Genomic DNA, 15,297 nt, shown 5'->3' with positions numbered 1-15,297 from the left:
CAATGCGGCAGTTGAAGGAGCCTTCCAAGCGCTCGGCAAGCCGTTCTAGTCAGTGGCTTGCGATGGGCGGAGCATGCAAATAAATACGTGGCCTGATCTCCGCGCGGAACTCTGGGAACGAAAACCGCAACAAAAACTTCTCGGCCTCTTTGGATTCTTCAGGCTTTTCCTGGCGTAAAGGTGGTGGACTCGCGATAGATGAGGAGGGTCGGTGTCGAGCACATGTTTGCGGGCGCTCAAGTGTTAGTGACCGTACGTTTAATGTGTGTGCGCTGGTGAGTGTCGCGGGCGTGTGGCGTCGCTCAGTATCGCTTCTCGGCCTTTTGGCTAAGATCAAGTGTAGTATCTGTTCTTATCAGTTTAATATCTGATACGTCCTCTATCCGAGGACAATATATTAAATGGATTTTTGGAACTAGGAGTTGGAATAGGAGCTTGCTCCGTCCACTCCACGCATCGACCTGGTATTGCAGTACTTCCAGGAACGGTGCACCCCCTCTGGGGAATAAAGATGGTCTGAAAAATTAGACTTAAGGTATGTAATTTGCATCTTTATCTTATATTTGTTTTCTTCTAAAAGTTTTCTTATTGTCATTTCTTTCTAATATGGGAGACAGGATTTTGTTCTAGAGAACTAGCTGCTTCACACATAGAGCCGGAAAACAACGTTTTTAAGCCTAAAATACTAATGAGCAGTAAAAGAGTAAACTTTACTGCCTGGCGGTGGTGGCGTGGAGCACCCCTGTAAACCCAGCACTTTGGGAGGGAGAGACAGGCGGACTTCTGAGTTTGAGGCCAGCCTGGTCTACAGAGTGAGATCTAGGACAGCCAGGTTATGCAGAGAAGTCCTGTCTTGAGTGAAAAAAGAAAAGAAAACGAAACAAAAAGCATGAAGGCAGGTTGGCACACACCTTAAATTCAAGCTTTGGGAGGCAAAGGCAGATGTTTCTAGCCAGCCAAAAGAATATATTGAATGAAACAAGCTATTTGAGACTTGCCGGCACTTCCGAGGGAAAAAAGTTTTTTTCTTTTGGTTTTTCGAGGCAGGGTAACCCTGACTGTCCTGGAACTCACTATAGACCAGGCTGGTCTTGAACTCAGAAATCTGTCTGCAGCCGGGCAGTATACTATGTTTGTGTGTCTTCTTATCATTGCTACATGTACCTCCTTGGACCCCTGACCTATTGGAGCTGGCTTCCAGCAGACTCTTAACCAACCAAAACCAAAAACCTTCCCATCAAGAAGTTGGCTTTATTCTAGAGACTGGAGTTTGGTTGCCAGCACTCGTGCTGGACCGCTTACTACTCATTCACTCCAGCTCCAGGGGCTATTATGGCGCCGCACTCTCGGGTGTGCACACACACGCGAGCGCAGACACACAGAATTTTAAAATACAAGAATGCTTTTCAACATGATAAAGGCTGTATCGCTATTCTATACCCTGTCATTAGCACCTCTCACAAGTATTTGTAGTCTAAGAAATATTTCATTCAGCCTTTGGTTTCACTAGAAAACTTAGAACTCAAAACACTTTCAACAGCCTGGCAGGATAATAAAGAAAAAGGAAAATCAACAATAGCTGGGCAGTGGTGACAAACACTTTTAATCCCAGCAATGGAGGCAGAGGCAGGTGGGGACCCTGTGATTTGGGGGCAGGCCTGGTCTATAGAGTGAGTTCCAAAATATCCAGGACCAAACAAAAACTGTCTCAAACAAACAAACAAACAAGACAATCCTTCCGGGGATTCATAATCGTGGTTTAAAAGTTAGATTGACACCTCGATGATAATCTGTTATTTGTAATTTTCTTCTTACTTGGCGATTGGCGTGTTCAGGGTTATTATACTCGATGTTAGCTTCCAGATCTTCTATGTTTAGTAGGAAGTTGCTGGTGGTCGTTCAATACTAAACACTCAAGCAGTGTTTTTGAGGACCTGAATTGAAGGATATTGGGATGATACACCACACTCAGGAAATAGAGGCAGGCAGGAGAGTCCAGTCTGTTCCTTACAGCGAGCTCCATGACAGGACGGCACAGAGAAACCAGTCTTCAGAAAGGTGATTTACTTATATATTTACACTTGATCTCTATGAGTAGCCATGGCTGTTCTGGAATTTGCTAGGTGGACCATGCTGTCCTTCAACTCAGAGATCACCTGCTCCTACTTCCTGAGTGCTGGGACTAATACGTTCTGCTATTTTAAATTTCATTTTCCTTAAAAAAAGAAAGAAAGTAAGAAAATAAATGAAAAATAAACCGAGTACATTTTGCCACCCCATCCTGAAGCCCTATAAATATTGTCAGAAAATGCAGTAATCAAAGGGACCCACTTCACTTCTTAGGAAAATTAAGCAGTGACAAATATGCCCACCAGGAGGCAGCATCTATTCATCTTCAGCCCTAGGCTCTGGTCTTAGTTGTGGTTTAGAGAGAGATGTTGGAGTCTTATTTGGGGAAAGGAGCCTTTTCAATACTTTGCTCCAGCACCCATTATGAGACACAGAGGGTGGGGTTTTGTGTATGATCGTCCTTCCCTCCTCCCTGTCTCTCCACACAACGCCCCCTTCTGAAATAGGGTCTTACTGTGAATCCCAGGCTAGTCCAGGGTCAGGATGGTCTCAAAATCAAGATGATCTTGCTTGACTTCCTAAGTCTTAAACGCATGGCCAACCACTGTTTCTCCATTTTGTTCATCAAACAAAAGAACTGGGATTTGAAAGGTGGATCTTTGACAGGGGAGGGCAGGATGGGTCTTTGTGATTCCCTAGCTGATAGCTGCTCCTGGGTATCCCTGCCTCCCTGCCGTTCATCTCTTCATTTAAACATGTACTTGTGGGGGCAGGGGTGGTGTGAGACTCCGTAATCTGTAAGCAGTTAGGAGGCAGAGGCAGGGGGATGTCAAGTTCTAGGTTCTAGGTCAACTGGACCAGAGAGACCTGTCTCAAAAGAAGACACCAGTCATTTCCAGGGTGAGCTCCACCCATCCTCTCACCGTCCTTACCCCAGACCACGACCTTATAAGAAGGAGGGCCTGAAACTTCATCCCTGAAACTTCTCCCTGGGAGTGCCAGTCCAGGAAGAAGTAGCTTGTCCAATCTGGTGTGTTAGTGAGGCACTGGTTGGAAGTCCCCGGTTTTAGCATGCCAGGATTTGGGGTACTGAGGTTGTCTAAGGTATTATATCCCATTACCGGCCTCTGTTTTCTCCCCCAAAAAGTCCACACATCGGGATGACACGATGGTTTAACAGTTTAAGAGCACTGGCTGCTCTTCCAGAGGATCCAGAGTCAATTCCCAGCCCCCACATGGTAGCTCACAGCCATCCATAACTAGTTCCAGGGATCAGATATTATCTCCTGTCCTCTAGGCTTCCACACGATACCCAGACATACGTGCAGACAAAACACATAAAGTCAAAGCAAAACCTTTCTTAAATGCATGTATCTATGAGATTGTCAGAAAATAACTAAAAGATTTTTTTTTGCCTCTGTGCCTTCTTTGCCTTTGTGTAAAACCTAGATTATTCTGTTTATAGCCAGCATCGTGATCACAGTTCATCAGTTAAGCTGCTGAACAAGGCCCCTTGGTAGGCCTCTTGGTAGACCCTGTTGTTACCGCTCCACAGAGAGAAGAGACGGACTTGAGGCACAGAGAAGCAGCTTAGTTTGATCAAGAACACACTGCAAGCTGGGGTCTGAGCAGGGCTCTGTGAATCTGTGCCCTCTAAAAGATTTTTTTAAATTCCCAAAATTTTATTTACTTCTTTTTATAAAGATCTGTTTTAGCTGGGCGGTGGTGGGGTGGCACACGCCTGTAATCCCAGTATTCTGGGAGGCCGAGGCAGTCAGATTTCTGAGTTCAAGGTCAGTCTGGTCTACAGAGTGAGTTCCAGGACAGCCAGGGCTATACAGAGAAACCCTGTCTTGAAAAAACCAAAAACCAAAAAAAATCCCCCCCCCAAATCTGTTTATTTTACTTTATGCATATGAGCTTATCTGTCCTGAATGTATGTCTATGCCACTTCTGAGCGACTGGTGACCAAGGAGGTCATTGGAGTTACAGATTGTTGTGAGCCACCATGTAGGTGCTGGAAACAGAATTCTGCAGTTGCATCCAGTGCTCTTAACCACTGAGCCAGGTCTCTGGCCCTACTCATATTACTTTATGTACATTTTTTATGTGTGTGAAAAATGATGTGTGAGTGAGTGTGAGTGTGTGTGTGTTCAACAGTGGAGGTCAGAAGACAACTTTGTGGACTCTGTTCTCTCCTTCCACCTTTGCGTGGGTTGTGGGGATGGAACTCAGGTTGTCAGGCGTGTGGGGCCAGGGCCTTTACTGGCTAAGCCGTGTTGCTGTCCAGCCCTCCCCTCAATATTTTAGGCAGGATTTCATGTAGCCCAGACTGGCTTCAAGCCTATGAAATGCAGAGTTTCAAGTCCAGTCTTGGCCAGTCCGTTACCAACAGAAGCTCTGAAGGCTAAGGATTCCCTGACAGGTGAACTCGTAAGAAAGATGTGACTCCATGATCAGGGGCCCTCCTCGGTTTGTTTAATCACACCATCTCTCGGGATTTCTGGCAGAGAGGAAGCCAGACACAGTGCTGTGCTCAGCAGCGTAGCTTCAGAGGAGAAGGGCGAGCTTCCACATTCCAGGGTTCAGAGTGCTGGACTCTGGTCCAAGTGCAGTGAGAAGCCAGAAAAGGAAGCAGCGGCTCCCAGCTCATCTGTCCAACTACTCCAACACTCACCCAACACTGGCCACTTAAATAGTGTTTCAAAAGCCCCTTCTTTAAAAAGCCTTCGTGAGCATCTCATTCCCCTCAAACAAAACCAAACAACCCCTCCAAAAAAAAAAAAATTCCGCCAGGACCTCACCGCCTCCTTCCCTTCCCTTTTGTCCTTTTACACCTTCCCTGCAAACGTGAAAGATAAGGTGTGGAGTGAGAAAGTCCGGTTCATTTCCTTTATCAGATAGGTGACAGTTTCTATCTTGGGTGTGAATCCCTTGGGGGAGGGAATATTCAAAACACGGCCGTGGCCTGGCACCTGACAACTTGTGAGTTTTTTTGTTTTTTTGTTTTTTTTTGTTTTGTTTTCTCTCTTCAGTTTCACAGTCATTAGAACCTTTGTTCAAAGCCAGGCTTGTTTGTACAATCCCTAGATGGCTGGGTGGGTGACTTTGGACAAGTCCTGTAGCCTTACTGGGCTTCAGATTCTATTTTAGACAAAACGTACCTGTATCTTGGGATGTTTTGTTTTGTTTTTCTTTTTTGTTGTTGTTTGTTTAAATCTGCTGGTGATTAAACTTTAAAGTCTCAGAGGTGCTTGACAACTAACCATTCTCACTGACCAATGCCCCCCTCTCTCCATTCCTCCCTCTCTTCCTCAGATATTAGGCTTTTTTTGTTTGCTTGCTTGTTTTTTGACATAGGGTCTTCTGTAGCCCAGGTTTATCTCAAGCTTACGTTGTAGCAGAGGATGGCCTTGATTAAATAATTGATTCTCCTGCCTCCATCTCTCAAGTGCTGAGATTAGAGATGTGGACCAGTACCAGCAACTTTTTATTTTTGCATTTTGAAAGAATGTTGACTGTGTAGCACTGGCTGCCCTGAAATTCACCAAGTAGACTGAGCTGGCCTAGAGCTTGTTGCCTCCCAGTGCTGGGATCACAAGGCTGCACCACCCTGCCTGATTCAGTTATGAATTTTTAAAAAGCAAATTTGTAGAAGCAGGCAGATCTCTGAGTTCAAGGCCAGCCTAGTTTACAGAATGAGTTTCAGGACAGCCAGGAGTAGACAGAGAAAATCTGTCTTGAAAACAAAAAACAACAACAAAAAGAAAAAGACAAGAGGAGACTGGAGAGATGGCTCAGCAGTTAAGAGCACTGACTGCTCTTCCAGAGGTCCTGAGTTCAATTCCCAGCAACTACAGGTGGCTCACAACCATCTGTAATAGGATATAATGCTCTCTTCTAGTATGTGTCTGAGGACAGCTACAATATTCTCATATACATAAAATAAATAATTCCAAAAGAAAGAAAGAAAGAGAGAGAGGGGGAAGGAGGGAAGAAGAAAGGAAAGAAAGAAAGAGGCTGGAGAAATGGCTCAGCGGTTAAGAGCACTGACTGCTCTTCCAGAGGTCCTGAGTTCAAATCCCAGCAACTACATGGTGTCTCAAAACCATCTTGTAATGGGATCTGACGCCCTCTTCTGGTGTGTCTGAAGACAGCTACAGTGTACTCATATGAATAAAATAAATAAATCTTGAAAGAAAGGAAAGAAGGAAGAAAGAAAAGAGAAAAGAAGCTGCCTTATGCTTTTAGACTAGGGCTGCAGGCGGTGCGGTTTCCTCTGTGCCCCTGGCCTGCCCCGGGGCTCCCCTCTTCCTTCCTCACCGCTCTTCTCTGCCTCTGGGCTTTAGCTACTCTATACAGTCTGTCCCATCATCCCCATTTTGGGGGTGTAAAAATGTTCTTTTTAAACGTCTCGGTCCTAGACTAATTTCAGAAGATCTCTAAGGATTTGGAGGTTCCCTGGACTGCTAGGCAAGCCAGGTGACTGAATTTGTGGTAGGGAGGGGACAAAGAGGTGGCCAGGCTTGCTGGTGTTAAACTCAGGGAAGCTTCTTTATCAGCACTTGGGAGGTGGCCGGCAGGAAAGGGCTGGACTCTCAGTGGGCAGTGACTTCCCCTCCTCCCTTCCCAATCCTCTTTACACTGTAGCTTTTACTGAGGGTAATCCTGTTGTCCTTTTGGTCACCTTGTCCTTTGTAACATCTCCTCCCCTCAGGACAACCAGAACTGCAACTGCTAAGCACGGTGCCCCCACCCAAGTGCTACATTTCTAGAAACCTTTCCAGAAGCTTCTGGCTGACACGTTCTTTCCCTCTGAAATCCCTCTGAGGCTTGAGGTGTCTGTAGCCCTGCAAATCTGGCTCGAGCAGAGGAGTGAGCTTTGTTTGATCTGTTTACTAACTCACTGTCGTACTTAGGGCGGAACCCAGAGTCTGCACATGCTGGTCAAATGCACTGCTGATGCACCACCGTGCCTGGTTCACTTGTAATTCTGAAACAGGGTCGTGTTAAGTTACCCACGCTGGACTTGAATTCACCATCTAGCCTAAAGAGGTTATGCACATAGTGTCCCCTGCCTCAGCCTCCGCAGTACCTGGGATTATGTTCTGTGGTTATGTCCAGTTGAACTTTGTCTTTTAAAGTCTATTTTATTCTGTTTTTTTTTTTTATAAAGAGTCTCACTGTGTAATGGTGGCTGTCACAGAACTTGCTATGTATAGCAGGCTAGCCTTGAATTCAGACATCCCCTGCCTCTGTATGGAATGCTAGGATTAGGCACGTGCCAATGTGCCTAGTCTTTTTTAAAGCTTTTTAAACAAGACAGTCACCAGGCAATGGTGGTACATGCCTTTAATCCCAGCACTTGGGAGGCAGAGGCAGGCAGATTTCTGAGTTCGAGGCCAGCCTGGTCTACAGAGTGAGTTCCAGGACAGCCAGGGCTACACAGAGAAACCCTGTCTCAGAAAACAAACAAAACAAAAACAAACAAAACAAAAAACAAGACAGGTTCTCAGAGCTCTGCAGTTGGCCTGAGTGGGCTTGATGGAGGAATTTCCACTTAGGTTGCATAGCCCGATGCTTTCCCATGAGAAGATGTGTAGCCACATTGCGAGCATCCTGGCACTGAACTCAGGAAGGTCTTACTCAGCTACATATGACCTAAATGTGATCATAATTAAGTCTTTTATCCCTCTGCAGTCCTCTGTACCTGTAAGAAACAGTCCCTAACGTGCTGTTGTAAGGTAATGGGGGTTCTTAGCACTGTACATACCCCGGTAAGCTGAGACCCAAAGATCGCCAGGGTGTCTAGGCTAGCCTGGGCTATATAATGAGATTCCCATCTCAAGAAACAAAAACAAACTTAACTGGGTATGATGGATCATGCCTTTAATGTTTTTTGTTTGTTTGTTTGTTTGTTTGTTTTGTTTTTTGGTTTTTTTGATTTGTTTTTTCGAGACAGGGTTTCTCTGTGTAGCCCTGGCTGTCCTGGAACTCACTCTGTAGACCAGGCTGGCCTCGAACTCAGAAATCCGCCTGCCTCTGCCTCCCAGAGGGCTGGGATTAAGGGGCGTGCGCTACCACCGCCCGGCCCTTTAATGTTTTTTAATTAATTAATTTATTTATTTATTATATATAAGTACACGGTAGCTGTCTTCAGACACTCCAGAAGAGGGCATCAGATCTCATTACAGATGGTTGTGAGCCAGCATGGGGTTGCTGGGAATTGAACTCAGGACCTTCGGAAGAGCAGTCAGTGCTCCCAACAGCTGAGACATCTCTCCAGCCCCTCATGCCTTTAATCTTTTTGTTTGTTTGTTTTTGTTTTTTCGAGACAGGGTTTCTCTGTATAGTTCTGGCTGTCCTGGAACTCACTCTGTAGACCAGGGTGGCCTCGAACTCAGAAATCTGCCTGCCTCTGCCTCCCAAGTGCTGGGATCAAAGGTGTGCGCTACCACCGCCTGGCTCATGCCTTTAATCTTAAAGACAGAGGCAGGTGGATTTTTTTTTTGTGTGAGGCCAGCCTAGTCTACATAGTGAGTTCCAGGATATCTAGGGTTATATAGAAAGACCCTGTCTCAAAACAAAACAAAACAAAATAGACCCCCCACACACACACACCATAATGCTTGAAGCAATGGCTCAGTGGTTAAGAGCACTTTCTACTCTTCCAGAGGACCCAGGTTCAGTTCCCAGCACCCAAGTGAGGCAGTCACCGCTGTGTCTCAATTCTGGTTCCAGAGGATCTGCTTCCTACTGAACACATGGGCATATACTGACTCACAGGCTTAACTGACACGGTTAAGAGCACTGGCTGCAAGTTCACTTCCCAGCAACCACGTGGTGGCTTACGACTATCTGCAAGGAGATCCGATGCCGGCTTCTGGTGTGTCGGCGGCATGTACATTAAATGGGCTTATATACTTTGAATCAGCTGTATCTGTATGGGGGCTCCAGGGAAATACTGCTTTGCAAACTACACTAAGAAAGCGACTTGAATGAGTACTATCGAATGATGGAAGATGCGAAAACTTGTCATTATCGTTTCGAGCAGATCCTTAGGTGGAAGGAAACTATTGGCTGGTGGGGGGGGGCGCAGCCTGATTGAGGGAAAGTGGATGGGGTGGTGTCATTATTAGACATTTCATTCCTTGCTCTCGTCAGGCGCAGCCACGCCTGTTCCTTTGGTCCTTTCCACCTCCCAGTCCTAATGAATTCTAGGCTCTATTCCAAATACTGAATAAGGTAGAAAAGATGAAATAAAGCGGTTCCGGATAGAACGAGCACTCCCTCCCCAGGCTGGAGCTGCCGAGGCCAGCTCAGTCCCCGCCTAGCTCCGCCTCCGGGGCGCTGATTGGTCGGCGTTGTGTGTCGTCACGAGAAGGTTTTTAATATCGAACCTGAGCAGCGGCACAGCAAAGTCCGCTGTGGCTGAGACGCGCCTAGTCAGAGTCTGGTTGGCGTAGCTGGGCGGAGAGTGCGGCTGGTTGAAGGTAAAGGAGGGTGCCTTGACGGTGCAAAGACGTCGGCTTGCGGGGTTTGGGGAAGCCCGGTATCCACGGCAGGCTGGCAAATCGCAGGGCCGTGGGATGGTGGTCACAGCGCCCGCAGGGGTGTGCCAGCGTTGTGGGTATGCGGAGCTTGTGGGAGCCCGACCCGCATCGGGGCTCTTACTTTGGGCACAATGCCCGACCGCCTCCTTCCTGCGAGGATTCTCCTCTGGGGAATGGAGAACATAGCTTCTGCTGTCTCTCAAGCTCGGAGAGGGGCGCAGGAAAACGACCTTACTTTGGACCTAGCCTGCAAGATGCGTACCCTCGAGGATCCTAGCACCTGAGGGTTTCTCTAACCTCAGGGCCTCTCTCAAGGGCCCCTAGTGCAGGAGAATGCCTGTTCTCCGGTTACACCTGTAGCCTTTTTTTTTTTTTTTTTTTTTTAAGAAAAGGGGAAAGGCACTTAAGATGGTTCAGCGTTTAAAAGTGCCTACCCTAAAACATGAGGACCCTAACTGATCCCTGAGACCAACATACTCTTGCAAGTTGTCCTGACTTCCACACTCAAGCTGTGTGGCTTACACTCACGCACAAAATCTTTTTTCTTTACTGTGGAAAAAAGAAGGGGCGTCTAAAGTTTTTTATATTAATAAATGGAATATTTAGAAGAGTGGGGGGCAGATTTAGGGAAAGGATCCCAAAGTTGCCAGTTCATGTTTATTTTAAACTTTTCTCCTTTTTCTTTCTTGGCCTTGTTTAGACAACCCAGCTGCTGCTACCTGCCGTTTCAAGGCCTCCTCTTCCTGGCCTGTGCTGGAGCCCCAGACCTGCCCCTGAGGTCTACCCTGCACCCTAGCTCACCATGGGGAACCACTTGACTGAAATGGCACCCACAGCCTCATCCTTTCTGCCACACTTCCAGGCGCTGCATGTTGTGGTCATTGGGTTGGATTCTGCCGGGAAGACTTCCCTTCTTTACCGTCTCAAGTTCAAGGAGTTTGTCCAGAGCGTCCCCACCAAGGGCTTTAACACCGAGAAGATCCGAGTGCCCCTAGGGGGTTCCCGTGGAATCACTTTCCAAGTGTGGGATGTTGGGGGTCAGGAGAAGCTTCGGCCACTGTGGCGCTCCTACACCCGGCGGACAGATGGACTGGTGTTTGTGGTGGACTCTGCAGAGACCGAGAGGTTAGAGGAAGCTCGGATGGAGCTACACCGGATCAGCAAGGCTTCTGACAACCAGGGGGTGCCTGTGCTGGTTCTGGCCAACAAGCAGGACCAGCCGGGGGCGCTGAGCGCAGCTGAGGTGGAGAAGAGGCTGGCGGTCCGAGAGCTGGCAGCTGCCACACTCACCCATGTGCAGGGCTGCAGTGCTGTGGACGGGCTGGGCCTGCAGCCAGGCCTGGAGCATTTGTATGAGATGATTCTGAAGAGGAAGAAGGCACCTCGGTCGAGCAAGAAGAGACGGTGACCGGAGGCTGCCCCTACCCTACCTGCTAGGGGTCAGTACACGTTATAGTCAGGCAGGGCTTGTGACCCTCTCAGCCAGCCTGGGTGCCGGACCTGTCCACCTCACAGGACTGAAGGAGCATCGGTGGCTCTGTGTGCCACGTGGGGGAGGGATGAAGTGTCTTCACTGCCCTTCACCTGTGGAGGGTAGGGAGGGGCTGCAAGACCAGAGACTAATGTAAATGCTAACTCTACCTCGGCCCTGGCCCTCCGCTTCCTTCCCTAGCATTTTATTTGGATATATATTTTTATCTTTGCAGGGGGAGGATGTGTAGAAGGCTGTCCAGAGAGTGCATTTGGGGGTGGATCAAGAACATCTTTCCACTCTCCACAACTGGGGGGGAAGGGGTCTCCTCTGCTGCTCTTCTCCTCACAGTCATTCCGTGTCTGTGAAAGTGCCAAGAAGTCCCCCCATGTTTGTAGATCCCCGGCCCTTTTTATAAGTCTCCCGTGTCCTCTGTATTACTGGTATTTTTTTTTCTTTTAGCATTTGCCTGTAAGTTATTAAAGTTGGGACGATTCTACCTCTTGTTTTGATCTGGTTCCTTCCTCTCGCCTTTCTTAGCCCCAAGGAGAGTTTGGGATTTGCTTGGAAAGTAGGGGAAGGGGCGTGGTTTATCCTGAATGAACAAACGAACTCAGAGATTAGATTATATATTTATGGGGTGGCTGGTGCAAATTCTGGAGGATATCAAAGACCTCTAAAGCTATTGTCGCCTGACCTAGTTTAGGGGTCACGGCTCCTCTTTCTGGCCCGAGTTCTGAGACCAGCTGCTCCTAGGTCTCTCTGTGCCCATGACCTTGAAGAGTCTAGACCATCAGCGCTTCCCTAGTGCTCAGGTCACTCCGACTTCTTTCCCCTTTTGGAGGACATAGTAAAGATGGAAAGTAATTCCGGGACTTAAGCCACCCCGAGGAGCTCAATCCTGCTGACTATAGCTCTCTGGCAGCAGCTGGTGCTTCAGAGACCTGGGTTGGCCCGGTGAGTAAGCCTGAGTCTTCAGCAATGGGAACAGCGACTTTACTCCCAGAGGGGACAGTAGTCATGATCTACCCCACTCCCAACCTGTGACACAAGGTGGGAAGGGCACGGTCTACAAATGTTCATAGAACCAGCTGAGAGCTGTGGTGTGCACCTGCAGTCCTAGCATTTGAGGGGTAGAAGCAGGAGGGTCAGTCCAAGGTGAGGTGTGAGCCCGCCACACACACACACACACAGAGTACTGGGTAGAGTAACACCTTCCTGTTGCCAGGTCGCCAAATTCCTGCTTAGGATTCCAGGGCCCACCTCCCGCAGGAAAGTCTCTTAGACCAGTAAGATTCACCTAATCTTTCTGGGTGGGAGTCCTGAGAGAGCAAAGGACAGCCTTCTAGCCCCGAGTCCCGCCCACGGCCTTTGCAGACACAGCTCCTTAGAGCAGCTGGACAGTCCTGCCCTTGGATCTGATGAGGGGGTGGGGTGGGAGAGCTCTCAGCAGCTCAGCCTGAGGGAGGCTGCTTTTCCAAAAGCTGAAGCTTGCTGGCCCCGAGTCCAGGGCTGTCTAGATTTGTCCTCCAACTCCCTTGAAGCTCCGGCAGGATGGGGGTGGCGCGGCGCCTGCATGCGTGTGTGCATGCGCGCACGCATTGATCCGGAAGGGTGCCCGAGTGTGCGTCAGCGTCAGCGCTAGGGACAGCTTGACAGAGCTGCAGGGCTGGTTCTGCCTGGAACGTGTGCAACCTGACCTCTCTGACACACCTGATTGATGGCTTTCTGTCCTTTGGAACAGAGTTCTATAGGTCAGGGACAGTATCAGGCTGGGAAGGACATGGTCAGAAGAAGGCTTGTCCTGGGAGATCATTCCTCCCCATCCCAATTCTGCTTTTGTCTTTAATGGACCTTTTGCTTTTGTTTCTTTTTTTTTTTTAATTGAATTATTTTTTATTTTTTATTTTTTATTTTTTTTATTTTTTTACCCCAGGAAAGAGGTATAGGGACATATTCCCTGCTCTCTCTCTTGCAAAGAGGCTTCTGAGGTGCCAGCTCTTGATTCTGGCTCAGCTAAATGCCATTCCTTCCTGTCTATTTAGCAATGGACCCTCCTCACCTACATCCTAGCCGTAGGGCAGGGCAGGGATCACGGTCCCCAGGACCTTGCAAAGGTCCCAGCCCCCAAACCCTTGGTCTTGACTATGGAATGAAGGGAAGGTTGGCAGATGAGAGATGAAGAAGAAGACGACGACGACGGGAAAGCCAATTGTGTTGACAGTCTGGGACACACACACACACACACACACACACACACACACACACACACGAGAGCCCTCTCTGGGGAATTCCTGTGGAGCTGGGGGCCAGGGAGGATTACTGGGGGCCGGGGAGGATCATTGGGGGCTTTGGAAATAATCCCACCTTGACCCATCCGTGCGACTGAAGAGCTGCAGAGGTGTGATTGTCTTCCTGTGTTCTAGAAAGGAGTGGGAGATGGGGTGTCCCACTCTCCAGCCCTGCCTGGGACTTTGTGAGTTTTGGACACACCGGGCCAGGTGCAAGGGATAGTGGGTGAGGGCTGGAGGCAGGTTGTATTTAGTTTGGGGCAGAAGGGGTGGCTGGAACTAGAAGTCTATAAAGGGAAGTCGGAGCTGACCTGTAGGTCCAGAGCTGGGCTCCCAACTCTCCCTTCCTCCCACTGGCCACCCTCTTTCCTTGCACAAGTCTGAAGGAGAATCCATAGGGAGGGCGTGGCCCTGGCTTGCTTTGTTTTCTTGGAGCCTCTCGTTCTTGGGCAGAGATGGTAGCGGCTCCATTCCCTGCCCCCTCAGGCCTCCTGTCCTGCACATGCGCTCCAGGAAAAGAGGGAAAGGAGAAGGACAAACCCTCAAGGATCAGAGTGGGTGGGGACTCTCCCAAGGACACACAGCTACTTCTGGATACATCCAGATTGTAGTTCACGGACAAACAAGTTACAACCACTGAGCTTTGGGCTGCTGCCCCTCCCCCTTCTCTCTGGATCCTCGCTTCTTGATTAGATTAAGGCCTAGCTTTCCGCTTCTTCTCTCCCTCCCTTCCTGAGGAGTGGGAGGTCTTATCTCCTAACCTAACAGAGCTCTGGTTTCAGATCTGGCCAGAAGGTCCACACCCTCCTTTTACACAATGTATCATTAGAGTCTTAAAACATCTTCTAGGAAGCCCAACCCAACCCAATCAGGGAGGCAGTTATGAATCCAGCCCAACACAAAAGCATAAACGTACTTGAAGCATTATAAGCAGTTAGTGCAAGTTCTGGAAACTCAGTTCTGCGGTTCTCAAGCTTTGAAATTTGCAGATGACAGTGTATGTCAGAAAAGCTGGGCAAAGCTGTGCTTGGTGGCACAGGCCTAATACTGGCATTTGGGAGCCAGAGTCAGACAGATCACTGTGAGTTTAAGATCAGCCAGGGTGAATGGCATCTCATCTTAAAAAAAAAAAATGGACAGGTTGCAAAGAGTGGCCTATTCTCTGTCAGGGGCCTGTTTTGAGTAGGGGTGGGCAGTAGAAGGGGAGAATACTGGAGAGTAGGCTATGGGACACCCTCACCCCCACCCCTTCACCCTCCTCACACACACACAAAGCACAGTTCCTTGGAAGAAGCAGGCTGAACATTTGCCAAGGTGCTCACTGCTGGGGAGTCTGGACAGAATCATAGGCTCTCCTCACCCTGGGTGAACCAGAAGAAAAAAAAATTTTTTTCTTTAAAAAGAAGTTCGAGGCCAGCCTGGTCTACAGAGTGAGTTCCAGGACAGCCAGGACTACACTGGGAAACCCTGTCTCAGAAAAACCAAAAAAAAAAAAAACAAAAAAAACCAAAAACAAAACAAAAAAAAACCAAACAAACCAAAAACCACCTTATTTAGCCAGGTGTGGGTTGTGATTTCAAGTCTCAGCACAGGCTAAGACAGGAAGACCACCCAGAATTCCGTGTCAAACTCACCCTAGGGCCAGGTGCCTATGCAGTGTTCCCGTACACACAAAAAGTAAGAAAAAAATGTTTTACTGACCACCTTCCAAGACAGAGGTGATAGATCTAATCTAAACAGGAAATGCTGGGCATGGTGGCGCATGCCTTTAATTTAAGTACTGGAGAGGCAGGTGGATCTCTGAGTTCGAGGACCTCCTGGTCTGTCAAGTGAGTTCGGGGATAGCCAGAGCTACGTAGAAAAACCCTATCTCAAAAAATCAAAAAAGAAAAAAGAGGAAGGCAAAAGTAGA

General features: G+C 48.3%; 1 protein-coding gene and 1 non-coding gene across 4 annotated transcripts; both read left to right on the top strand.

Annotated features, from left to right (window-relative positions):
- The first annotated feature begins 204 nt into the window (after positions 1 to 204).
- Arl4d (ADP ribosylation factor like GTPase 4D) lies at positions 205 to 11,593 on the top strand. Of its 3 annotated transcripts, none has more exons than XM_052197006.1 (2): positions 205 to 275; positions 10,324 to 11,593. In XM_052197006.1, the coding sequence occupies exon 2, from the start codon at positions 10,426 to 10,428 to the stop codon at positions 11,029 to 11,031; it is 606 nt and encodes a 201-aa protein (XP_052052966.1). In that variant the 5' UTR covers positions 205 to 275; positions 10,324 to 10,425; the 3' UTR covers positions 11,032 to 11,593. The 3 variants fall into 3 exon arrangements, with proteins under 3 accessions (XP_052052966.1, XP_052052965.1, XP_052052964.1); XM_052197005.1 differs by lacking the exon at positions 205 to 275 and adding an exon at positions 323 to 535; XM_052197004.1 differs by lacking the exon at positions 205 to 275 and adding an exon at positions 9,409 to 9,563.
- LOC127695707 (U2 spliceosomal RNA) lies at positions 308 to 498 on the top strand. Its single transcript, XR_007980073.1, has one exon. It is a non-coding gene; the product is annotated as a U2 spliceosomal RNA (small nuclear RNA).
- Positions 11,594 to 15,297: the final 3,704 nt, after the last annotated feature.

This window comes from Apodemus sylvaticus, chromosome 10 (assembly GCF_947179515.1).
Source record: "Apodemus sylvaticus chromosome 10, mApoSyl1.1, whole genome shotgun sequence".
Taxonomy (NCBI): Eukaryota; Metazoa; Chordata; class Mammalia; order Rodentia; family Muridae; genus Apodemus; species Apodemus sylvaticus.
The sequence above is the reverse complement of the archived record's forward strand: the minus strand, read 5'-3'. Positions and strand labels throughout refer to the sequence as shown.